The sequence below is a fragment of the Lagenorhynchus albirostris genome, chromosome 19 (genome assembly GCF_949774975.1).
Source record: "Lagenorhynchus albirostris chromosome 19, mLagAlb1.1, whole genome shotgun sequence".
In the NCBI taxonomy this organism is placed as follows: Eukaryota; Metazoa; Chordata; class Mammalia; order Artiodactyla; family Delphinidae; genus Lagenorhynchus; species Lagenorhynchus albirostris.
Window position 1 is genome coordinate 53,530,623 of NC_083113.1, and position 25,481 is coordinate 53,556,103.

Sequence of the window (25,481 nt, forward strand, 5' to 3'; positions counted from 1 at the left end):
GCCTCTCATTTATTAAAGAAAACTGAAAGGGGGTGTGTTTCAGGCTGTAGTTGATTTTTGGTTTTGTTTTTGTTTTCCTAGTCCCACTATCCTTTTTTAAAAAGAAAAAAAGAGCTTCTTAACCGTCACTTAACACTTTGGTTTGAACTCCTTTGAAAGGATGAATACAGGGCTTCCCTGGTGGCGCAGTGGTTGAGGGTCCGCCTGCCGATGCAGGGAACGCGGGTTCGTGCCCCGGTCCGGGAAGATCCCACATGCCGTGGAGCACCTGGGCCTGTGAGCCATGGCCGCTGAGCCTGCGCGCATCCGGAGCCTGTGCTCCGCAACGGGAGAGGCCACAACAGTGTGAGGCCTGCGTACCGCTAAAAAAAAAGAAAAAGGATGAATACAAAGACAAGAATAAATTCATATAAATTCTTACTTCTCCTTTGAATTTATTCAGGAGTTCCACTTTGCCTTTGAAAAGACATAAACCTTCCTTCTGACTCTTTACATTGGGAAGAGGGAACAGAAAGTGAGTAGAAATATGGACCTACTTCTGCAGTATGAAATTTCTGTAGTGTTCAGTGCCATGGGTGTACTGCAGCAAAGAAGACCCAGGTGCACCAGTTTTTAATTAGAGAAGACTTGTAAGAATGCCCCCCAGATCAAAGGGGCTTACTTACTCTTGAGATGGTTGTATATTTCCATGGACTCTTTTTTAATATATATATAAATTTACTTACTTATTTATTTTTGGCTGTGTTGGGTCTTCGTTGCTGCACATGGGCTTTCTCTAGTTGTGGCGAGCAGGGGCTACTCTTCGTTGCTGTGCATGGGCTCCTCATTGCGGTGCCTCTCGTTGCGGAGCACGGTTTCTAGGTGTGCAGGCTTCCGTAGTTGTAGCACGCGAGCTCAGTAGTTGTGGCTCACGGGCTCTAGAGCGCAGGTTCAGTAGTTGTGACGCACAGGCTTAGTTGCTCCGCGGCATGTGGGATCTTCCCAGGCCAGGGCTCAAACCCGTGTCCCCTGCATTGGCAGGCAGATTCTTAACCACTGCGCCACCAGGGAAGCCCTCCATGGGCTCTTAAGGTTAGAGGAGGAGCCTCTTTTAAACAGCATCTGAAAAATCATACCTGAGGAGAACATCTGGAACTATTTGACAGGTTGAGGCATGAATGTCTTTCTTTTATTTCCAAAAAGTCAGGGTGTGACTAGAACAAGGAATCAGGCTTGTTTCATCCTAGAAGAATTTTTGGCTTCGCAAGTTGCTGCCTCATGATTCTGTCTTTGAACTCACCCTAAAATTTTAATATGCATTTTCAAACCTTGTCTTTTAAAAGGTAAATTTTATTGACTGCTTTACTCCCAGATGTACAAGAACTGGATTTAAATTTTAAGAATTTTTTATACAAAATGTTTTATGGAAAACCCCATGAAGGTTCAATTATTTATGTCACCCTAAGTTCTGGTTCTGACCAGGGTACGTAATATATTGTTACAGTTGTATTCTATATGTACATATTATTTCTGGTTCATCTTTTTATTTGAAGTCAAGTTGTGTCCCTCTTATATCTCAGTGTAATGCCCATAATCACTTTTAATAGCTATTTGTTATGACGTCATATTGCTGCGCCATATAATTTGCTTCATCATTCCTCTTTGACATTTTAATTTGCAGTTATTTTTTTCTTCTGAGTAGTCACTATAAACAAATTAGGGGGAAAAAAAAGACTCTTGGTTGTTTTTTCTTTGTATTTTTTGTAGGTAAACCCACTGTGGGGACTATGTCCCAGGCATATCTGTTTCTGAAGATAGAAACAAATTTGTTCTTATTATATGAAACCAGATTACTATACAGGAAGACTGGATTATCATATCAAGACCCTGGCAGTGTGTATCTTGATTATTTTTTTATTCCCCTCAGGTTTATTACCATTGCCTGGTCCCTTTTGCAAGTGGTTTCTCAAAGTTATTACTATTTTGCATATTATTACTATTTCGTTAGGCTGGATTTCTAAATGTTGTATGTTTGCCATGGTAAAAATATTTAGAGCAGGGTTTGGCAAACTTTTTCTCTAAAGGGTCAGAAATATTTTAGGCTTTCCAGTCCAGATGTGGTCTCTGTCACATACTCTTCTTTGTTTGTTCTTATTTTTAACAACAACCTTTTAAAACATAAAAACCATTTTTAGCTCAAGGGCCATACAAAAACAGGCTGTGGGTTGTAGTGTGTCAACCGTGATCTAGAGTATTTGAGTTTTTAAAATTTGGACATAAAACCTCTAACGCTGGTGATCATGTTTAATGCAGTTTAAATGTCAGGTCATGATTTGCATGCTGGTCTTCCAGAGAGCAGAGGCTGGCAGTCAAGGCTGATTCTCCCTGGCTCCCTCACCTGCCCTCCCCTCCGCCCCCCGTATTCATCTCTTTCTTCTTGGATGGTCTGTTGTGTATCCTCTTCCTTCTCCTTAAAAAAACATTTTTTTTTCCTTCCTTTCTGGCTCCTTTTCCCGAGCATGAGAGTATGGTTAAGTCCTTTCCAGCAACCGGCATTTAGGAGATGTGCAAATGTTGAATGAATACGTCCGTTAAAAGCAAACATACTCTGCATCCTCTTCTAACAAGTGCATGATTTCCTTGACTTTGCTCCAGTGATTCTTGAAGGAAGAGTCTGTGTATCTCGTCCTTGGTCTCACCTCCTGCTTCACTCTGCCCATAGGTTCGTGACTTCTCACTCCATTAAAACTGTTCTTTCGAAAATTGCTAAATATAATGGCCAAATCAAGTGAAAACTTTTTTTTATTGAAGTAGAGTTGATTTACAATTTTGTGTTAATTTCTGCCATACAGCAAAGTGATTCAGATATATATATGTGTATATATATATATATATATACACATATATATATATATACACATTCTTTTTTTAAATATTCTTTTCCGTTATGGTTTATCATAGGATATTAAGTATAGTCCCTGTGCTGTACAGTAGGACCTTGTTGTTATTCATTCTATATATAAAAGCTAACATCTGCTAACCCCAAATTCCCAATCCATCTCTCCCCCAGTCCCCTCCCCCTTGGCAACCACAAGTCTGTTCTCTATGTCTGTGAGTCTGTTTCTGTTTCATAGAGAAGTTCATTTGTGTCATATTTTAGATTCCACATATAAGTCATATCATATAGTATTTGTCTTTCTCTTTCTGACTTACTCAAGTTCAAACTTTTAAGTGCTTCTCGCACTTGACCTGTCTGCTGTGTTTATCACTCTAGGACATTTTCTTGATGCTCAGGCTCTCCAGGCCTCTGTGACACCTTTGTCCCATTTCCCCCACAGTCTCCTTTTCTGGTTCTTTCCTTATCTGTCTCTAAACGTGATGTGGCACAAGGTTCTGTCTTCTCGCTGTACTCTCCCCACAACAATCTCATCAAATCAGCACCAAAGGTGCTGCTGCCCCCTCTCTTCTGAGCCCCAGGCCTGGACATCCGACGGCCAGCTATGCGGCCACCCCACACCCAGTCAGGTCCAGCTCCCTCTGCCCCCAGGCAGGTTGTCCTTCATTACCAGACTCTCCAGGAGAAACGGGGGAGTCCTCAGGGCGCCACCCCCTCCGTTACCCTCCTGGAAGCTGTCTCTTCGTTACCATCGCCGGCACTCGTGCTCTAGCTTCCATAATTCCTGAGTTGTGGCAGGATCTCTGCTGGTTCATCAGTCTCCCAGAGCTGCCACCAGAGTGATGTTTCTAGAATGTAATTAGATAATGTTCGAAACTCCAGTGTGTTTGGGGATGTGGCTGATTCAGGCGCTGGGGCAGGAAGAATATACTATGTGCCTGGAGCACTTGTGCCAGAAAGTAAGGTAAAGAGGTGCTCAGAAGAAGGCAGAGGCTTTTAGAAAGAGCACAGACTTGGCCTGAAAGAAGTCCCGACGGCCAAAGCTGGAATGATTTGAGCAAGAAAATGAATACCAACAACATTGGATTATGATCCCTAGAATAAAGAAATACCTGTGTGTCTGTGGATGAATAAATGGTTGGATGGATAAATAAATTAATGGTGGAGAAGAAACAGTTCTTTCTTACAGAAGAATTTCAATTAATAAATGTAGAAGAAGGAATAAGAGAATAGGAAATCATCCATTGAACACCACAGTAATAATGGAGACTAAAATTAGTGGACAAGAGTTTGAAGAGAAAAAGGATATTTGCATATTCTCACATTACCTCTTCTGATATATTTATTAATTACAAAGGGAAAAATAGTATCTTAGAGTGGAGAAACCTAACAGCACCTAACCAAGTGGCCAAGGTTAAGGTCAGCACATTGACACATGGTTAATAACATGCCCAAGGTTAATAGCATATTGACATCATGTTTTCCCTGATGTGATGGGCACAGCATCACTTTGGTAGTATCCCTGCCAGAAATGCTCAGCCTCAGTCTAATCATAAGAAGTTAAACCCAAGTTCAGGGACATTGTACAGAATAATTGACCAGTGCTCACCAAAGTGTCAGGTCTTTAAAGATGAAGAAAGACTGAGGAACTGTCACAGGTTAGGGACACAACAACTAAATGCAGTTTGGAACCCTGGATTGGGTCCCAGAATGGAGAAAGGACATTAGGGGGAAAACTGGTTAAATTTGAATAAAGTCTATAGTTTATTGAATAGTACTGACCAATCTTTATTTCTTAGTTTTGATCATTGTACTAAGATTATATAGGTTACATACCAAGTGAAGTAACCAGAGAAAGACAAAGATCAAATGATGTTGCTTATATGTGGAATCTTAAAAAAAAAAAAAGATACAAATGAACTTATTTACAAAACAGAAATAGACCCACAGGCATAGAAAACAAACTTATGGTTACCAAAGGGGAAAGGAGGGTGGATATATTAGGAGTTTGGGATTAACATAGCCACACTACTATATATAAAATAGATAACCAGCAAGGACCTAATGTAGTACACAGGGAACTCTACTCAATATTTTGCAATGACATGTAAGGGAAAAGAATCTGAAAAAAAATAGATGTATATATAACTGAAACACTTTGCTGTATACCTGAAGCTAATACGGCATTGTAAATCAACTATACTTTAATAAAAATTTTTTAATTAAAAATTTTTTTTATTTTAAAAATAAAAAAAAATTTTTTAAAGACTGTGTGATTTATTAACAGTAGATATGCTTCATGAAGGGTATACAGGAACCCTACAATTCTTAAAAACTTTTTTGTGAGTTTAAAATTATTTCAAAATGAAAAGACTTTTAAGAAACTCCTCCTGAGTGTCTCCATTTCCCTCAAGGTGAAGTCCACATTCTTTTGCATGGTCCCTCGACTTGGGTTTGTTTGATTTTTTACAATTCGATTGAGGTTACTCGTTTTTGGCAAGAACAGCACATGAGCGAGGCTGCACCCTCCTCGGTGCATTGATCAGGGGTCCGTGTTGGCAGCTTGTCCCAACATCAGTAGTGTTGATTTGATCACATGGTTAGAGACGATGTCCGCCAGGTTAATCCACTCCTTTTCTCTTTGTACTTAACATGTAATTAATGGGGCGAGACTTTGAGATTATGTAAATATTGCATTCCCCATCAACCTTCTAGTTTTAGCATCCGCTTATGCTCTGTAACTATCATTCCTTCTGTATGTATTAGTCGGGCTCCTAAATTTTAGGCTTAAGCAGCTAGGTAGGAAATCGTACCGTTTACCACGATGGGGACAGTAGAGGGAGGAACAGGCTTTCAGCAGGTCGGGACAAAGACTTATTGTGGAACGTAAAGGGTACTTTATCTAGAGGCTTCAGATGAGGGGGTTAAAACCCCAATTCCTAGAAATGACTGGTAACATTTCATTTTACTAACATTAAGACCATGGTTAGAAGTGACAGTTGGTCAGTTCCTCAAGGATGGGGACCACCGGCTGGTTGAGATCCAGTTTCTAAATCCGTGCCCAGTGCCGAATGCTGTGCCCGGGCAGTGAAGGGACTAGCTGTGCAAAACAGAGTCACCATTTTTATGGGTTTGGTCTCACTTTACAGCTTTCCCTCTGGCAATCACTGCGTTTCTGCCAGGAGTAATTAATGTCACCCGTGGTCGTGTACACCCACTGTCCCTGTGATATTTCATGGATACCACCTCCCTACCTCCCTCCCTGTCCGCTCCCCACCCCGCCCCAACACTGGCTCACAATCTACACAGTTTCCTTGAGCTGTCCCTGTTTGAGGTGTAATTCACACTTTCCACATTCTCTTTTCAGAAAACATCATCTTCCCTGAGGTAAATTTCTATTTTGTTCAAATCACATGACTGGAAGGCATATACTTTGTGTTTTCGTATCTCTTCCAGATATTGATGTCATAGGATGTGGTTACTCAGAGCAGATCTAAATATGAAACGCTGTACTTCATCTTCAGAGTGGATGATGTGATAAGAGGAGGAAGATGGAAAACATTTTTGTGAATCCTCACAAAGTGTTGTGTGATCAGGGAGCGGGGAGGTGGTCAGGGACAGATAGGACTGTGGCCTCTGCATCCTCTATGGTGAAGTGGCCCTGCTTCGGCTTCATTACCAGGGGCTGGTTTGGTGGACTGACACCTGGACAGGAAGCCTTTCCTTTTCTGGAAACCTTTCCTAACCTTCGCACTTCTCCATCACTCTGTAGCTCGTAATTTCCCATGCAGTGCACCAGTTATGGTGAGGGGAAGGCAGCGAAGCAGGGCAGGATGGAGCGCCAGGCAGTTAGGCACATTCACAGACGACAGGCCTCCCCTACAGCCAGTTTACATTCGGGCCTCAGCACAAAGGCAGATGATTGCATCGGGGGCCTCTGGATAGTGGAACATTTGAACATTCAATTCTTGAATGCTGACTACAGCACACCCTGGCTCGGATGCCGGGGGAAAGCAGTGCAGACCAACCAGCGGATGCTGTACAGGGGAGCGTACAGATGCTTAGCTGGTGAACGATGCCCCTTCTGAACACTTGTGCTCATTTTGTTTCGGAGCCAAATGGAAACAGTAACTGATCATTGCAGCGTTAAAATCCATTGGTTCCCCTGCCTGGCTGTGTGCTGTTATCAAGTGCATGATATTTTTCAAGTGCCCATTCAGTACTGGACACTTTATGGGGTATAGAGGTAGAGCAGTGAACAAAACAAAGTCCCTGTTTTCATGGATGTAAACATTAAACAAATGCCTTCTATTAGATGGTGGTAAATTCTAGGAATAAAATAAAGCAGGGAGGGGAGTGGGGATGTTATTTTATTTAATTAATTAATTTATTTATCTATTTTTAATATTTGTTTTTGGCTGCTTTGGGTCTTAGTTGCTACGCACAGGCTTTAGTTTCGGCAAGCGGGGGCTACTCTTCGTTGTGGTGCAGGGGCTTCTCATTGCGGTGGCTTCTTTTGTTGCAGAGCACGGGCTCTAGGCGTGCAGGCTTCAGTAGTTGCGGCTCGTGGGCTCTAGAGCGCAGGCTCAGTAGTTGTGGTGCACGGGCTTAGTTGTTCCACTGCATGTGGAATCTTCCCAGACCAGGACTCGAACCCGTGTCCCCTGCGTTGGCAGGCAGATTCTTAACCACTGCGCCACCAGGGAAGCCCAGGGGGTGTTATTTTAGATAACAAGGTACCTGGGCCGCTCTTTGGAGGTGTTCCTGGAGTAGAGACCTGAAGTCAGTGAAGGATTAAGTCTTCCTTCCACTAATCAAGGAAGTGGGAGGTGGAGAGAATATTCCAGGCAGGAGGGAATACATCAGAATAAGCTGGGAAACGTTTAAAATATACGTTGTCTTGGACCTGACATAATTGGTCTAGGACCTGCTTTTCTATAAAAGCTCTTCAGAAGCTTCTGGGAAGCAGAGCTACTCTTAAAATCCAGTAAAAGTATGAGTCATTCCAGGATCTATATGAGGAAAACAGTGTTGATGGTAAATAGGTAAAAACCATAATCCCTCTGGGTAAAAAGAATTGGAGGCAGGGCTTCCCTGGTGGCGCAGTGGTTGAGAGTCCGCCTGCCGATGCAGGGGGTGCGGGTTCATGCCCCGGTCCGGGAAGATCCCACATGCCGCGGAGCAGCTGGGCCCGTGAGCCATGGCCGCTGAGACTGCGCGTCCGGAGCCTGTGCTCCGCAACGGGAGAGACCGCAACAGTGAGAGGCCTGCGTACCGAGAAAAAAAAAAAAAGAATTGGAGGCAAAGAGAAATGAATAGAGGAAATTAAAGGAAGTAATGAAGGGAAAGAAACAGTCTTGAACCTTAATGAGAATGCTATTCTTATAATAAAGTTTGATTCTTAGAATAATAGAGGACTGCGGCTCTGGTCCGCATTTCTTTTTCTTTGGCACCTCCTGCTCTGAGTGAACCAATGTCCTGCTGGTGGCAGTTCCCAGACGGGCCACACAGCACCATGCCTGTGTTTTCTCGTGGTTTCCTCTGCTCACTGCTCCCTGACTTTGCTCGGTCTTGTGGGAGGAGCATTGCAAGGATTAGTTAGCCTATGTAGGTTGAGGTGCTGTGCAAGGGGAGCTTACCTAGAGGTTGGCCGGTGGCACCTAGCTCATATCCCACCGTGTGCCTCGGGATCTCCTTGGACCTCCCTCTGGGACACCTGGTCACGTGTCAGACATCTGTGTAAATGCTTTTCTCCTGTGTGGATGGAATTCTTAGGTGGCAGGAACTGGGAGATAGATGGGTTCCTGCATTCCCATCCACCAAAAAGCAGGCCTTGTCGTGAGAGGATGCCATCTGTTGATGGAAATATTACCTGCACATTTATATTTCATAAAGTTGACTGGGACTAAAAAATTACATTTTAAAAAGAGACTGTCTTTTTTAGAGCAGTTTAAGGTTCACAGCAAAATTGAGAGGAAGATAGAGGTTCCCCATATACCTCCTGCCTACTTCCGCTTCTCTTTGATTTCTGGAGTGTCCACAGTCCTGCAGGCATGGCCCTTTCGGTGTTGGTCGTCTTGTTCCTGGCTGTGTTGTATGAAGGCATCAAGGTTGGCAAAGCCAGGCTGCTCCACCAGGCCCTGATGAGCCTGTGCATCTCCACCAGCCAGCAGCTCATCGAAGAGACAGACCAGAGTTCTTCAAGCTCAGAGTCCCCTGCGGTCAGCAGAACCCACCTCAGGTGGTTCTTGTGTCCCTTCGGCCAGTCTCTACTTCATGTTGCTCAGGTGGTCATCGGCTACTTCATGATGCTGGCTATTATGTCCTACAACACCTGGATTTTCTTTGGCGTGGTCCTGGCTCAGGTGTGGGCTACTACCTAGCCTATCCACATCTCAGCATGACTTAGCTGGTGACAGCTGTGCAGGCTCTGGGAGCTGGAGAGAGCTGGGGCCATTCTTTCCAGACATTGAACTTGCAGCCCCACGTCTCCTTTTTCTTCTGTTGGCTGTTCTCATGGCATTCCCAGCTCCTGGAAACTTTGAGTTGAAGCCAGCATTTGCTCCCTGGAGTTCAGAGGCCACTGCAGCTCCTCAGCCAGGCTGCAGAGGGCCCAAGCATAGTCTTTCTGTGCCTTAAGAAGGCTGCTGTGACCAGAGGGTGGATGGAGAGACCAGAACCCGGGGGGCAGGTTTCCTGATGATGGCAGCATATGCTGGGACCTGTTTCCCTTTCTTGGGGGAAGAGTGACAGCAGACTAAAGGCAGAGAAGCAGGACTGTTAGCAAGGCTTTGACCTATCCTCCAAATAGAGTGAGCTCCTCCCATCAGACAGCGCTGCCTGCAGGAAGATGATACTTCAATGGCTTTAGGTGTCAGGGAGCTCTTCATGGCCTTAATGCCCCCCTCTTATTCTGATCCTCCTTCTATGCAAAACCAAGAACTGCATTGAGTACTATTCAATACAGATGTTCTTTATTTATTACTTACTGCTCACCCATAATGATCTGGTAGGGAAACACGACTCATCCATTTAAAATACTGAGTAAGCCACAGGGGGTAATGACTGAAGATGCAATAAGCAGCCAAACCAACGCATTACACTAGTAGAGTTAGGTGGGGCTCTTCAGATATGTGAACCTTTTCACTTTCAAGAAAAGGGAAGAATAGACCCGCGGAGAGAAAAATCACTGCTGTACACTGTAATGTCTACACTCAAGTACCTCGTGGGCTAGATGAAAGATGGTCTGAAGCTTTGAGAACTTAAAAAGAAATATATTTTAATAAATATATATTTTTAAATAGTCAAAAAAACCCAAACAGAACATGTGTAGCCTCCCCCATGCTCAGCATCGCCCCCCAGAGGGGAGCCTTTGTTACAGCTGATGATGCTCCATTGATAACTCATCCCCCAGGGTCCATAGGTTACGTTAGGGTTCACTCTTGGTGTATGTTTTGTGGGTTTGGACAGATGCATAATGACATGTATCCACCGTCGTAGTAACATACTGACTAGTGTCACTGCCCTGAAATTCCTGTGCCCTAAAGATCCTTTTTTGGTGTGGTTTTTAGGAGCTCACGAAGACAAAAAAAGGAGGAGGGGGCATTTGTAAAACAGCCTCCCCACAGGAGCAGACATCATTAGTTGGGCCTCAGTGGGCAAATGCAGTGCTGAGCCCACGCCCCTCTGCTCTTGAGAGCTACCCAGGTTGAGGTGACATGAATCATTTGAAACCGTGTGAGTAATGCCCCTGAATTTCCCTGGAGCTTCTGTAAAGCTTGACTCCTTGAGCATTACATTCTCTTGCATCCTATTTGAGGAGGTTTCCTTGCTTTTATTGGAGACAAGCTTTTGCGTCCCGGGGGAGGAAAAGTCACTTAGATGTCTTCTGTGTCACTGTTATATCAGATCCTGTTCAGTAACGTCTCCCGTGAGGAGGAGGACCAGGACTGATTACCTGGGGTGTTTGTTATGACGTTTAGACACACCGGACTTTTCCAGCAATGGGAAGCCAGTTAGAAGAGGATAGTATACAACCAGCAGAGGACTTCGCTCTGTTACACTTTTTTAAAAGTCGTAGACCTCTTTCATGGATGTAAAACTTTGAATCATGCCAGCTTCTTTATTAGCCAACAGCTTTTTTCTTATAAAACGTCTTTCCAGTGTTGTCAAGAGAAAGAAAAAGTGATTTTGTTTCACTTGTGTTTAAGTTTAATAGAACAGAAAATAAATGCTTGCCCAGAGGGTAGGTGATAGGAGGGAAAATGAACTTGCACTGCATCACCCACAGAAGGCATATTGTAAATCCTATGAAACTGATTGAGTTGGCTGGACTTTATCCTCTAGGACTCAACAGAATGTGTGTCTCCAGAGCTGAGTCTCCGCCTAACTTTTTGGTGCGTTTCAGCAGTTTAGCCCAGAAGTGCTCAGGGGTGGGGAAGCCCTCAGATCACCTTATTTAACCTCTTCTTTTTACAAATGAGAGAACAGGGGCGGGGGGGGGAATGTTTTGCCCTAGAAACAGAAAACTGGGGAAGAGTGTGATAGGCATGGATATTTATATCTGAACGCTGGAGGCCCAATCTTACAATACTCCCCATTACTTCTAGTTTTTTTCAAAGAGTGTTATGAAATTCTCAAAGTGATGTTTTAAGTCTACGGCAGTTTCTAGGAGAGAGTTTGTAAATTGACATCAATAATAATAATAAAAACAAGGATTTTGTGACTTCCAATAAATTTATATATGACTCTATATCTTCCTGGGGTGGAGATACAAAACAGAAAAGAAGAGGGAGAGGGGCAATATTAGGGTAGGAGATTAAGAGGTACAAACTGTTATGCATAAAATAAGCTACAAGGATATATTGTACAACACGGGGAATATAGCCAGTATTCTATAATAATTATAAGTGGAGTATAACCTTTAAAAATTGTGAGTCACTATATCGTATACCTGGAACTTATATAGCAGTGTATATCAACTATACTTTAATTAAAATAAGAAAGGAAACAGAAGAGTTGATTTACTTCCTGATATATATGGACTAACTTTAGAAACAAAACTATTGGTTATTAACCCTTTGGCTTAGTTTTTTTTTTTTTAATTCATTAACTCATTCAGTCCAGTTCATTGAATTCTCAGTTATATGTGGCAGAGAAGATAGAAATGATGTTCAAGGTGAGAAAATTCTAGATTAAAAAAGGGAAAATACAGAGAAAATGTGTTGGTAGATATTGGGAAAATCAGGGTATTTACTGGAGGAAAGAAATGTGAAACAGAATGCAACAAAAACTGAAGGGATATAGAGATTTAATTGGGGAATGGGGGAGGGGGAAGTGAAGACAAGAAGAGGGAAAATAAGTCCAGGTTTGTAAATGAGAAAGGGATGGCAAGTATCCAGGCAATGAAGGAAGGGGGAACTTCCCTGGTGGTCCAGTGGTTACGACTCCGTGCTTCCAATGCAGGGAGTGGGGGTAAGATCCCTGGTCAGGGAACTAAGATCCTGCATGCCCCACGGCAAGACCAAAAAAAAGAAAAGTCTTATAAAAATATTGGATCACTATAAATCGACTATACTTCGAATAAAAAACTTTAAAAAATAGAAAGAAGTGAAAGAAGGAAGTAACTGCAAATGACAGCTGGCTGTGAAGCAAGACAGTTTCACAGCAGGTCTGAGTGACTCTTAGTGTGTAAGACGGATAAGGGCTAACGGCCAACTTTCACTATGTTCCTGACAGACGGATGGATATCAGCCTCCTGAGACGTCACCTGCAGGCTGGTGATGGTCTGTGAATTGTCACCTGGCCATGATAATATAAGTACACACGGAGAGTAAAAGTTAGAAACTCTTGTAGCAGTTTGGCAGAATAATTTTATGTCCGTTGAATCTAATGATAAAAGAGTTGGGGCCACAGGAATTCCCTGGCGGTCCAGTGGTTGGGACTCTGCGCTTTCATTGCCGTGGCCCAGGTTCAATCCCTGGTCAGCGCAACCAAAAAAAAAAAAAAAATTTAAAAAAGAATTGGGGGCTTCCCTGGTGGCGCAGTGATTGGGAGTCCGCCTACCGATGCAGGGGGACGTGGGTTCGTGCCCCGGTCTGGGAAGATCCCACATGCCACGGAGCAGCTGGGCCCGTGAGCCATGGCTGCTGAGCCTGCGCATCCAGAGCCTGCGCTCCGCAACGGGAGAGGCCACAACAGTGAGGGGCCCGAGTACCGCAAAAAAAAAAAAAAAAAAAAAAAAAAAAAAGAATTGGGGCCTGTATTTTATGTCTTTTAAATTTTGTTTTTTAATAACTCATTCATTTTTTATTAAGGTATAATTGACATAGAACATTATATTAGTTTCAGGGTGTACAACATAATGATTTAATATTTGTGTATATTACAGAAGAGTCACCACAATAAGTCTAGTTAACATCTGTCACCACACGTAGTTACAAAATTTTTTTTCTTATGGTGAGAACTTTTAAGATCTGCTCTCTCAGCAACTTTCAGGTATTCAGTACAGTATTATTAACTAGGCACCGTGCTGTACACTTCATCCCCATTACATTTTTATCGTATTTTACAAAAGATTCATCTGAGATGGGTTAGAAATACAAAAACACACATGGATAATTTGAGAAGCATCACTTAACCCCTTGCTACTCAGAGAGGTCTGGAGGGGTCTGGGTCACTGAGAGTGTTACCAATGCAGAAACTCAGCTCCCACCACGGACCTTCTGAAAGCTTGAGAAGCTCTGTGCTTCAGACCTTTCAACATTGAATGCATGAAACTATTAGGAAGTTCGAACTTGAGGTTAATAAAGGAGAGAGGAAATGGGCTTCGTACGTAAATACCATCATACAAGACAGGACCTAATGATCCCACAATATCAAGTGCTGGGGAAATTGATAACATGAGGAATTCTTTTCACCCGCAGGGCAGTGAGGGCGGAGATGGAGCCTGGGGTAGGGCAGGTGAAGGGGAGCCACTGCCAGGCCGGCATTCGAACAGCTCCTAAGAAGATGGCAGGAATTGGACATGCGCAGACGGCATGAGGGAGAGATCAGAAGTGGGACCGAAAGATGGGAAGCTTGGGATCTGAATTTAAACCGTAATCAAAATAAGGTTTTATAATTTAACCCTCAAGACATTTAGAGACTTCAAGAATACAATGATTCATTTTTCATGGGCTTTAAAAAGGGTCAGACTTTATGGATCTGAAATGGTGAATGCTCATATTTAAAGGAGTGTTTTTTTCTGTCCTCTTAGCCATTGTCTGTACCCTGCCATCTGCTGAAAGAAAACCATACTCTTTAAAAGGAAACATTTTTCATTGTGAAAACATGAGATAGTACAGTTGATCCATGAACAACATGGGTTTGAACTGCACAGATCCACATATGCACAGATGTTTTTCAGTATTGCACGGGTTTACTTATACACAGATTAATTGGGAAAAAAATCCACGTATAAGTGGACCCATACAGTTCAAATCCATGTTTTTCAAGGGTCAGCTGTACACGATCTATGGTTGGTTGAGTCTGTGGGTGAGGATACGGGGGGGCGGACTACTGGACTTGCGCATCTGCAGACTTTGGTATCCGTGTGGGTCCTGGAATCAGTCCCTCGAGGATACCAAGAGATGACTGTATAGTCATCTTTTAAAAAAAAATCCAGTCGCATGGTTGAAAAATAAAAAGGGGACACACTGCACGGTCTCTTTGTAACCCCTTTCCCCGTCAGCCTGGTCCCCCTCCTCCTGCACTGTCCACAGCCCATGGGCAGGCACAGCCAGCTCTTGTTTGAACAACTTGAATTCTAGGTGGTGCCCCTCCATCTGAACACGTTTTAGAGCTACTGCCTTTAAATAGGTGCAAGACTCGTCTGTATCTAGTCAGGAGAAAGAAACCACATAGTAATTTGAACAAGGAGAGTTTACTATAAAGAATTTTTAACTGCAGCAAGAGATTAGAGTAATAAGGGATTGGCTACTAAGAAGTAAACTCTAAAAATTAAAGGAATAGCTGGTGTACCCAGGGCTGAGATCCAGACTTTATTGGACGGCACACAGCCACAGCTCACCTCATGGCAGAGAAGCCACACTGGTGGAATTTGCTTGAAATCAGCCCTCTGGAACTTGCCAGAAATCTGTCCTTTAAGGTGTCTGGGAAAGCTGTTCACAGGGAGGTGTCTCCCCAGAAACAGTTGACTGCAAAACTGCCTCTGGGAGTTCCAGGGAAAGCTGCAGGGTGCTGCTGGCAGCTGTGCACTGCGGGAGCCTATCCAGCTGCAGAACCAGAGCCCGGCAGCAAAACTCTCTCCTCCTTCAGTGTCTTTCCAGCACTCTCCACTGAGAAGCTTAACATCATACCAGTTAACGCAGAAAAACTGTTGGAAAGGCTCAGAGCCATTTTCACAGAGCATGCAAAAAGGGTGGACTTGGAGCTGAGAGGCAATATGTTGATAACCAGCACGGTGACTAAGAAATACAAATAGTCATGACATCCTGAGTGTAATATTCCTGGAGGACGTGTCTGCATACGATAGATTTCAGAGCCAAATATTAATGATTTAGGTGTTATTCTTACTACTTACGTTATTTTTCTCTCTTGACTGAGAATTGACTGAAGTTTTTTTCTTCACTTTTAGTCAAAGTGTCAGTCATATAGGTACACCTAGGGTGCAGCAAGCAGAAAAGAAATGGCTTTTGAGTAAAATTATTAGTTCTATACAAACTGTAGAGGTAGGAATAGCAGATACAGAATATAGGGGGGAAACAAAGTTGTCTAAAACACATGTTATATATTCCATCAGTTTCACCCTCCTAAGGCCTGCTGAGGCTTCCTGCTGTACCAGAATGAACCAGCTTTCCTTCTGCTGGTGCAGAGCTGTTACCTTAGGGTCATTCTTCACCGTTCCTTTCCCTGCTTTTCTGTGTTGGATCATGTCTTTTTTTAGTCCAGAATCTTCCTCTTTGTTGGGGCAGTTTTTTTCAACAGCATTCTGAGAAGGGCTGCATGGAAGATCAATTATTTTGAGAGTTTGTATAGCTGAAAATGTCTATTCTGTCCTGATATTTGATGAGTAGTTTGGCTGGCTATAAAAATCTAGGTTGAAAATAATTTTCCTTCAGAATTTTGAAGTCATTTCCACACTGCTATTAAAGTTCCATTTGGAAGTACGAAGCCGTTCTGATACCCATTCCTTTCTGCGTAACCTGTTTTTCTTTCTGGAAGCTTTTACGAATTTTTCTGTTTCCAGTATTCTGAAGTATTATGACGACATGCCTCGGAAAGGCATATTTTTATCCCTTGTTATGAGCATTTACTTGATAATATTCTCTTTTTTTTTTTTTTTTTGGCATGGGCATTCCTGTTTTTCAGATGTTCAACCTTCCGGACTGATCTTCCAGTTTTCTTACCTTGTGTCTCCTATTTTCTACCTTTGTCTTTTTTGCTTTCTTGGCAGACTTGAGGTCTACAAGTTCTACGATTTGAAGCCTACAAGTCTATGACTTCTACAAATTTTAATTTTGACATTACATTAAAAAAAATTTTTTGTAGTCTTTAAAATGTTGTTGTTGTTGTTCTCTGAATGTTCCCTTTTAGAGCATCCTATTCTTGTTTCACTAAAATGTTGTTGTTGTTGTTCTCTGAATGTTCCCTTTTAGAGCATCCTATTCTTGTTTCACGAGCACAACATCCTCTTTTTTCTCTCTGGGAATGTTAATGGGAGGTTTTCTTTTTTCCTTGACTTTGCATCTTGCGTGAGATCTGTACTTCCTCCAAGTTGACTTTTTTTCTGCTGGTTTTGGTTTCTGTCTTTCTTCTTTGTTAGGCATCTATTGAGTTGCTCAGTTTTAAGAGTGGGGCTCTAAAGCAGAGTTTCTTAACCCACGTGCCCCCCCAAAAAAGATGTCATAATGTGTGAAGGTAATGATGGTGTCAGCCCTCCAAGTGGCAGGGCAGCATCTGGGGAGGCTGAATCCCCCTGGCCCTGCACACAGCCTCATCTGTTTACCCCAGGGTCATATTACATTTTCTGCGTGTGGTGTGAAGTGAAGAAGTTTCAGAAGTGCTCCCCACAGTGCGTGGGAAGCTCAGAGCCCATAGGTTGGCTTAGTGACAGTGGGTTTCATTGTTGCATGGTCCACCTGGGTCATTTTCTTGAGGCAGATCTGTGCCCATGTCTTTAGACCTTTCCTTTGGGGCTGATCAAATCCTCCAGAAGAGTCATCAGGTTCTCACCTGGAGGATGCAGGCCTGGCTTTCAGTAATTTTAGGAGCAAAATTGAGAAAAAAGTCTGCTGATCTCAGCATTCAATATGTAGACACTCTCTTGACTCTCTCAGTTTTTGGTGCAGTGCACCTACCCTCAGATGTGCCTGCTACCCCCCTGTCCAGAGACGCCCACTCCATCTCACACTCTCCAGAGCACGTCACTTATCTTCCACTGGAGCTGGGGAGCCTTACTAAACAGGGCAGAGGAGTCGTGTATCTATGTGGAGCAAGGATCTGGGAACTCACCTATTTCCTAAGACTTTGTCAGTCTCTTCTTCTGTAACTAGCTCATCCTTCACCCCTCCTTCCACAGCTTCCTCATCCTACCAATTCCGAGCCTTGGGGTAATTAAATGCAACTTAGGTTGTGTCTGAGCTTCCCTCGCTGCTAAATTAGGAATATCTTTTAGATCTTGGGTAAAGTACCTGTTCTTAAACAAGGCACAAAAAGTGTTGACTGTGAAAAATTATTCTTCACATTGTTCATCACCTTAAAAAAAAGTGTCAAGTCTGCCAAAGGTTTGATATCAAGAAGATAACAGAAAACGCCTACACCTCAATATGAGGAGGGTGATTAGCTCAATTAAAAATGAGACTTGAGGGACTTCCCTGGTGGCACAGTGGTTAAGAATCTGCCTGCCAATGCAGAGGACACGGGTTCGAGCTCTGGTCCGGGAAGATCCGGAGCTACTAAGCCTGTGCACCACAACTACTGAGCCTGCACTCTAGAGTCCGCGAGCCACAACTACTGAGCCCTTGTGCCACAACTACTGAAGCCCGCGCACCTAGAGCCCCTGCTCTGCAACAAGAGAAGCCACCACGATGAGAAGCCTGCACACTGCAATGAAGAATAGCCCCTGCTCGCTGCAACTAGAGAAATCCCACGTGCAGCAAGACCCAACACAGCCATAAATAAATGAATGAATGAATAAAAAAGAGAGAGACTTCAACTGGCCATGTGTTTCACAGAAGAGGAAACACAGGGGGCTACAGACCTTTGAAGAGCTGTTTAGCACCTGGGTAATGAGGGGAAGGCAGGTCACAACCACCACCGGAGACCATACTTCGCTCACTGGATCGTGCATTGGAGGATTAGGAAGTGGGACAGAGATAAATGTCGTAGACTTTGTGGGTCCACACATCCCCTTACATATACCAGATGAGGCTAAAAACTGCTCCAGCTACTTTGGAGAATAATTGAGTATTAGCTCATACTTTGGAGAAGAAAGTAGCTTAATTCTACTCCCAGGGATACACCCAAGAGAAATTCTTTTGCGTATCACAAAAGGAGACATATACAAGGATAGTCATAGCAGTACTGTTCACAATACCAAAAACCTGGAGCCCCAGCCCAGGGGCTCATCAACAGGAACGTGGCATACTATACAGCAGAAAGAGCAAAAGAACGCGTGTGATATGCAGCAAGATGAATGACTCAGCGATATAATATTAAATGAAAAAAGTTAGCCCCAGAAGATTACAGACAGCATGAAACACTTTTATAAAATTAAAAACTTAGAATTACATATATACATTGATTATCAATAAATCTATATGTTATAGGTTATATATATTTCATGGATACAAAAATAAAAAAGAAAGCAAGAGAAAATTGAATATAGGTGGGATTTAGGATAATAGTTACTTCAGATGGGGAAGCAGAGGAATGAATTGGCGGCGAGGACCATTTGGTTAGAAGCAGGTTATCGTCAAGGTCCTAGCTTTTGTTTTGGGTGGTAGGTTTGTGGGGTCCTTGTTACATTACTGAAAATAATTGGATAATTAAATACAGGGAAAAAAATAAGCCTAAAGGGCCTAGGGTTCCCAAGGTGAAGTAGAGATCCTTGCTCACATGGACCTTAGTGCTTTGGTTGTCTGTTTCGTTTGTTTTTTTTAAGAGGTAGCACTCTGAATCCTGGAACAAATGCTTTGTAGTTAAAAGTCATAAAAAATATGTTGCTCTAAAGTTAACAAACGAAATGTTTCAGGTGTGATTCATATATGGATACGTATCATGTACTTTATAGAGTATTTAGTGCATAAATATTTCTAGCTATTTCTGTTCTTTCATAGAAATTTTACATGTTTTTTCCCTTTCTTAGGACAAAGTTAAACTATAATCCTCCAAAAGATGATGGATCAACCTATAAGATTGAACTTGAAGGGATATCGGTAATGGTTATGAGAGAGATCCTGGATTACATCTTCAGTGGGCAGGTATGATGAGACACAGAGGAAGGAGGACTGAGTAGAGGCTCCTCAAGCTCAGGGTGAGGGTCTCCTTCATCCACTCTGTGACTGAGCAACACCGCCATCTCCATCTTCTGTCACTGTGTGCTTGACTTGGGTCTCCTCCTGGACGTGGCACCCAAGGGTGTTCTTCCGGGGCTCTGCCCTTGAAGGAAAAGCAGACTAAGTAAGATCTTACCCAAATCCCAGGTTTTGTTTCTACCGTCCTGAGCTCCACCTTCCAGTCTGAGACATGAGGAACATGGGATGCTCCCTTCACTGCTGTCTTTTTGTTTTTTAAATCTTCATTCCAGTCTTGCTTTGTACCCACACTATCGGGGAACTCGTTCTGTCTCCACAGCATGGACTTGGGAGCCTCCTTGGGCGGTGGGGATTATTTTGTAGAAATAAAGACTTCGAGATTCACACCAGGGACAGGCACGTGCATCGTACTCATGATGCCTCCGTCCTGTTGCCTCAGGAGGACCAACATCCCTGTTCCCCCACATTCTTTCTTTCTGATTTCCCTTTAGTCTCTGTACCCATTTATATTTCTGGGGATTTCATGAAAGCCAAGGAAGAAAGTGATCAGTGACTAGTGGTCCTTTCCCTTTCTTTGCCCTCCTCCACCCCACTACTCCCCTGTTCATGTGATTTAAAGTGTATAGCATGAGGACTCTTAAGGATAATCTTGGGTGTGAATTAGGAAGAAGTTCACGTGCCTCACATCTCATCACGCAAGAGTACGTTTTATCTTTACTCCTTTTGAGGGCTCATGTCCTGCTCTCTCCTTTATTCCTTCTTCCTCATCCTTCTTTTAATTTTCCTTTTGTAAAGGCTCTGTCTCCTACATAAGTATTGAGTGTACTGCTTACTTTCTCTAAATATGTTCATTCTGTCCAGAGTCAAACTCGGTGATCGTCATCCTCTTTGAAGTTTTTTTATTTCATTTCATGATGTTATCACTTTCTCTTTTCTCTGAACACTGGGTGGTGGGTGTGTGGAAATAAGGTTATGTGTATGATTATTAAAAATAAATGAATTTAAACCAATTTGGGGACAGCCCTTAAAATACTGGCAATGCTCTTTAGCATCACAAAACCAGGCTTAGGTCCAAACTCTTACCCAACTTGTAAAATCAGTTCAGTGGCAGTTATAACAAGTTAGAGGAGTGTATTCATGTTCAGGCTTGCATTGGAAACTATGGTACAGAATGTGCAAATTGTGGTAAAATGTTTCTTGCTGCACTTCACTGTTAAATCTCTCCTTAACGCTTCCTAATGGAGGATAAATACCCATTCTTTCGGAGAGTCTGGACCGTTCGTGATTGTGACAGTATTTTAGGGGCCTGTTTCTTGATGTTGCCTTACTGTTGCGTAGAAAAACTGTGAAGTGGTTGGAGGAAGAAGCATCAGTCAAGAAATTGAAGAAAATTAAGGGGAAGTAAATGTTCACAATGATTAAAAAAAAAAAAAAAATCAGGCTTCCCTGGTGGTGCAGTGGTTGAGAGTCCGCCTGCTGATGCAGGGGACATGAGTTCGTGCCCTGGTCCGGGAAGATCCCACATGCCGCAGAGCGGCTGGGCCCGTGAGCCATGGCCGCTGAGCCTGCGCGTCCGAAGCCTGTGCTCCGCAACGGGAGAGACCACAACAGTGAGAGGCCCGCGTACCACAAAAAAAAAAAAAAATCTGCTTAGGGATTTATTCCAGAAAGTAGCTTTGAGACCAAATTGTATCTTTTGCACCAAGTGCAATGTTTGGTGTTCAGAATGAGGCCCCTTGGGCAGTGTGGCTCTCCCTCTCTTCAAGGGTCCATGTGGTATCGTCCACGTACCATTTGGCAAAGAAGTGAACTTAATGTATTTGGAGGCAGGATTTTCATTAGTTCAGGTGCTAGCATTTAAAGAAATCGCCTTCAGTTTGCCATAGAATGCGGAACTTGCCATTTCCTAAGCATTTCAGTCATTTGAGGTTTTTCTCTAAGTATAGAAGCGAGCCCCATGGACAGTTCACCTTGGCAGGGATATTGGTGGTTCATCTCGGTAAAGGAAGGGAAGAGCTGGGAAAAGTTAATCAGCCACGCGCTGCCTATGTTGTCCGCAGGTGCCTTGGTGCCCTCGGACTATTCTTGAAAACAAAGCTGAACCGTATGAAATTGCTAGTTTTCAATCATCTTTGACCTCTACAAATGGAGCTTTCATATGGTCCAGCCTGATAGATTAGTGGTTGCATTCTAAATATATACATTCAAACATAGACTATCTATATCATTCTTACAGATCCGGCTGAGCGAAGATACCATCCAAGATGTTGTGCAGGCAGCAGACCTGCTCCTGCTGACGGATCTTAAAACTCTCTGCTGTGAGTTCTTAGAAGGCTGCATTGCCGCCGAGAACTGCATCGGAATCCGAGACTTTGCACTCCACTACTGCCTGCACCACGTCCATTACCTGGCCACAGAATACCTGGAGACTCACTTCCGAGATGTCAGCAGCACAGAGGAATTCCTAGAACTGAGTCCTCAAAAGCTTAAAGAAGTGATTTCTCTTGAGAAGTTAAACGTTGGCAATGAACGATATGTATTTGAAGCAGTCATCCGATGGATAGCACATGATACAGAAATAAGAAAGGTACCCGTACTTTATAGCGTGCTCTGACTTTGCCTTTTCACTTATTTATTCATTTGTTTATTTTTAATCCAAATTCTAGATGTTTTATTTTTCTCCTCCAACTTGAAAAACTGACAAGGTTGTGATCTAAACCATAACCTGGAAAACATCTTCCTATAGCCTCACTAAAGCAGTTTGTTGTTCAGACCAGTCTACCAAAGTCCATGTAACTCATCATATAGCAATGAAAATAGTAATACTTACAAGTCACATGATATCCTTTGAATGTTGTTATTAAGGGGAAAGGGATTTCAAGCTAAGCTGGAGAGTATAGAAATGCACCCTATACTCCTCATCCTAGCTTTCAGCATCCTTCCCTCTGCGATGGTGGGCTAACCCCTACAGGGACTCTGGTGCAGGAAGTGGGGTGAGAAAAGAATGGAATTCTGGCAGAGGGCTGAATTCTGGCACTGAGCTCTCCCTGGAGTGACTGACACCACTGGAGGAGAAAGTGGGAGAGCATTCCGGAGCTGTCATGGCAATGAGGTTCCAAATAGGAAGGTTCTAGGAGTGACAGCCTAGGAAGGAAGGGTCTTAGAGAATATCAGGCTTGAGATCCACATTGTTAATACATTGGGGGAGGGAGCTCTCACCTCTAAATCACAAGGCTTTAAGTGTAATATTTATATACTAGAGGCTCCAGTTACTATATCAAAATAAAGAAATATATTAGGTTTCAGAGTGGCTTTCAGAATGCATAATTGCATTGTTAATTGTTCTTAGTAACTCTTGGCTGACATTTTAATGATTATCTTGTAATTTTTAAATTCTGCAGGCCCATGAGCTTGTCCACTTAGAAACCACATTCGTAGCTTCAGCTCCTTAGTACAATTAGTGTTCTGTTTTCCCCATTGGTGGGGTAGATTGGGAAAGGGGATAGAAGAGTTTCCACCTTGCTGCCACCACTGAAGTATCTTCTCTCTGACCCTCTTCTTGCCTTAAAGTGATGAGGGCATATAAGATGGAACGGCTGCTGGGAAACAAGAGGCAGTTCCTCATCCTGTGGTTAATCTGAACTTGGTGCTGTAAGGACTGTTGGCTTTTATTACTCAGGGTATAAAAGGGTGTACCTTAAAATGACAATTTCAAAGCCCAGAAAAACTAGTCACCTTATGTACGTAGAGTGCTATAGTCAGTTGGTTCAAATCTGATGATTGAGTATGAAAAGTATATCATTCAGGGACTTCCCTGGTGGTCCAGTGGTAAAGAATCTGCCTTCCACTGCAGGGGACGTGGGTTCGATCCCTGGTCGGAGAACTACGATCCCACATGCCGCGGGGCAACTAAGTCCGCACACCACAAGTAGTGAGCTCGCGTGCCTCAATGAGAGAGCCCGCGTGCCACAAACTACAGAGAGAAAACCCTCACGCCACAACTGGAGAGAAGCCCACATGCCGCAACTAGAGAGAAACCCTAGCAGACTGCATACCGTAATGAAAAGATCCCTCATGCCTCAACAAAGAGCCCATGTGCTGCAAATGAGACCCGACGCAGCCAAAAAATAAATAAATAAATAAGGAAAATAAACAAGTAAAATGCTTGAATATTTTTTTAAAAAGTATATCATTCACATTATACATGTTAGATAATTGTTAACAGTAATTACTGAAGAAATGATTATATAGTACTCAGGATTATTTTTTTGAAATTTGGCTTTTTCAGATTTTTCTTGTAACGTTAATGTTGTTACATGTTCATTATCTAGTTGACCATATTGTATCAAGCTATTCCTGTATATGACGTTTCTATAAATGTGATGTAACTCACAGCACATCCAAGCATGTGAAATAAGGCAAATCATAGCAGGGTTCTTCTAAGTTTTCCTGTTGCTGTGGGAACCCTGTAGGGCATTAAAGAAAGCTGCTTAAAACTTCGCAGTGATAGATACATCAAATATAAATCTGAAGTGATGGCTTTTTTTAAGTTAAACTTTTATTTATCAAGGCCAAGGGAAGTAGAAAGAAAAGGGGCCGTAAACACATTCAAGCAGTACTGACCCTTACCACTTGCCTGTTGATAATCTGACTGTCAATAATTTTAGTCTTCCAGGAGTGGGAAAACGTATATTCTAAATGTACAACGTATTCTCCATTTTTCCTCCCCGTGCTTTCCGCCCTCCAGGTCCACATGAAGGATGTCATGTCAGCGCTGTGGGTTTCAGGGTTGGACTCGAGCTATTTACGGGAGCAGATGCTGAATGAGCCGTTAGTCCGAGAGATTGTCAAAGAGTGCAGCAACATCCCTCTCAGCCAGCCGCAGCAGGGTGAGGCCATGCTCGCCAGCTTCAAGCCCCGGGGCTACTCGGAGTGCATCGTGACCGTTGGCGGAGAGGAAAGAGTGTAAGCGTGGCTGTGAGCGGTTTGATGGGTGGTGGTGTAAGGGAAGAGAGATTTCCACGTAAACAGAAATTTATAACACGTTTCAGTATCTAAAGCCTAATAGCAATAGGTTTTTTTAAATGTTTGAAACATTCTTTAGCGTAGTAAAACTAGTCCTAGTTATTATAAGCAGAACTATATAAAACATACTAACTACTAATCAGTTATCTCTCTCCTTAGTTCGCGGAAGCCAACAGCAGCGATGCGATGTATGTGCCCCCTTTATGACCCTAATCGGCAGCTGTGGATTGAACTGGCCCCTTTAAGCATGCCGAGAATCAACCACGGAGTCCTCTCAGCAGGTACCGTGCTGTCACCAAGTTTACCTAAACACAAGGGCAAGTAATGTCATTTCAGAGTTGTGCAGAATGACTCAAAACCTTTTAAAGAAATAATTTTATTATCCCTCTGTGGTGACTTTTTCAGGGTGGCTCTAGCTTCCAAGAGTATGGTAAGAAGAGTGTCTTCCGTCAGTCCTTATCGTCCCAAATCTCAAATACGTAGCTGTTTTTAAGACGTCACTTGAGGAGCATTTTATTGGATGACTTAACTGATAGAAGAGCAAAACTCAGTGACTCCTACCACCCGTTAGCTGGATGATCACACCTGAGGCGCAGGACTTCTTTGAGCCGTGATAGCCTCTCATCTTGGAAAGTTGTGCAGTGTAGAATCGCAACATGTAACTATATTCAAAATAAGAGCGTCACATAAAAGCAGGCATTTCAGATGAAACTTGAGAAGATACTGCTTAACTTAGCTCTGGCTTCAAGTTGTTTTATGACAGGAAGTATGTTTCGGTTGACGTTTACAAGTTTGGAACGTTATTCAAAGCTTTCTCTCCAGGAGGTGATGGGGAAGGCTGTCCTTGCTGCCTTTCTCTTCACCTTGGATTTGCCTTGCTGGCTTCATCCTGCAAGTGCCATTTCACTTCATTCTAACTATTGTTAGCAGCTCTTCGTTTATAGTCTCTGCTTGCCCACAAACATTCCTTAAAAGTTTTAAGCTATGCCACACTGTACCATATTTTAGATATACCTAAAGCTATGGAATAGAAATGGAATCGT

At 43.0% G+C, this 25,481-nt stretch overlaps 2 protein-coding genes across 14 annotated transcripts in view; both read left to right on the forward strand.

The window, feature by feature from the left end:
- The window catches only part of GAN (gigaxonin), a 102,075-nt gene that overhangs the window by 12,585 nt on the left and 64,009 nt on the right, over positions 1–25,481 (forward strand). For all 13 annotated transcript variants that reach the window (XR_009537192.1, XR_009537191.1, XR_009537190.1 and 10 more), the window contains exons 2-5: positions 19,245–19,359; positions 21,650–22,000; positions 24,161–24,378; positions 24,598–24,719. Coding sequence is in view for 3 of the 13 variants with exons in the window: in XM_060131651.1 (XP_059987634.1) it covers positions 19,245–19,359; positions 21,650–22,000; positions 24,161–24,378; positions 24,598–24,719 (806 nt within the window). In the remaining 10 variants the exon portion in view is untranslated. The remainder of the gene's footprint in view (positions 1–19,244; positions 19,360–21,649; positions 22,001–24,160; positions 24,379–24,597; positions 24,720–25,481) is intronic.
- LOC132510409 (protein SLC31A2-like) lies at positions 8,893–9,258 on the forward strand. Its single transcript, XM_060132439.1, has one exon. The coding sequence runs from the start codon at positions 8,929–8,931 to the stop codon at positions 9,256–9,258; it is 330 nt and encodes a 109-aa protein (XP_059988422.1). The 5' UTR covers positions 8,893–8,928.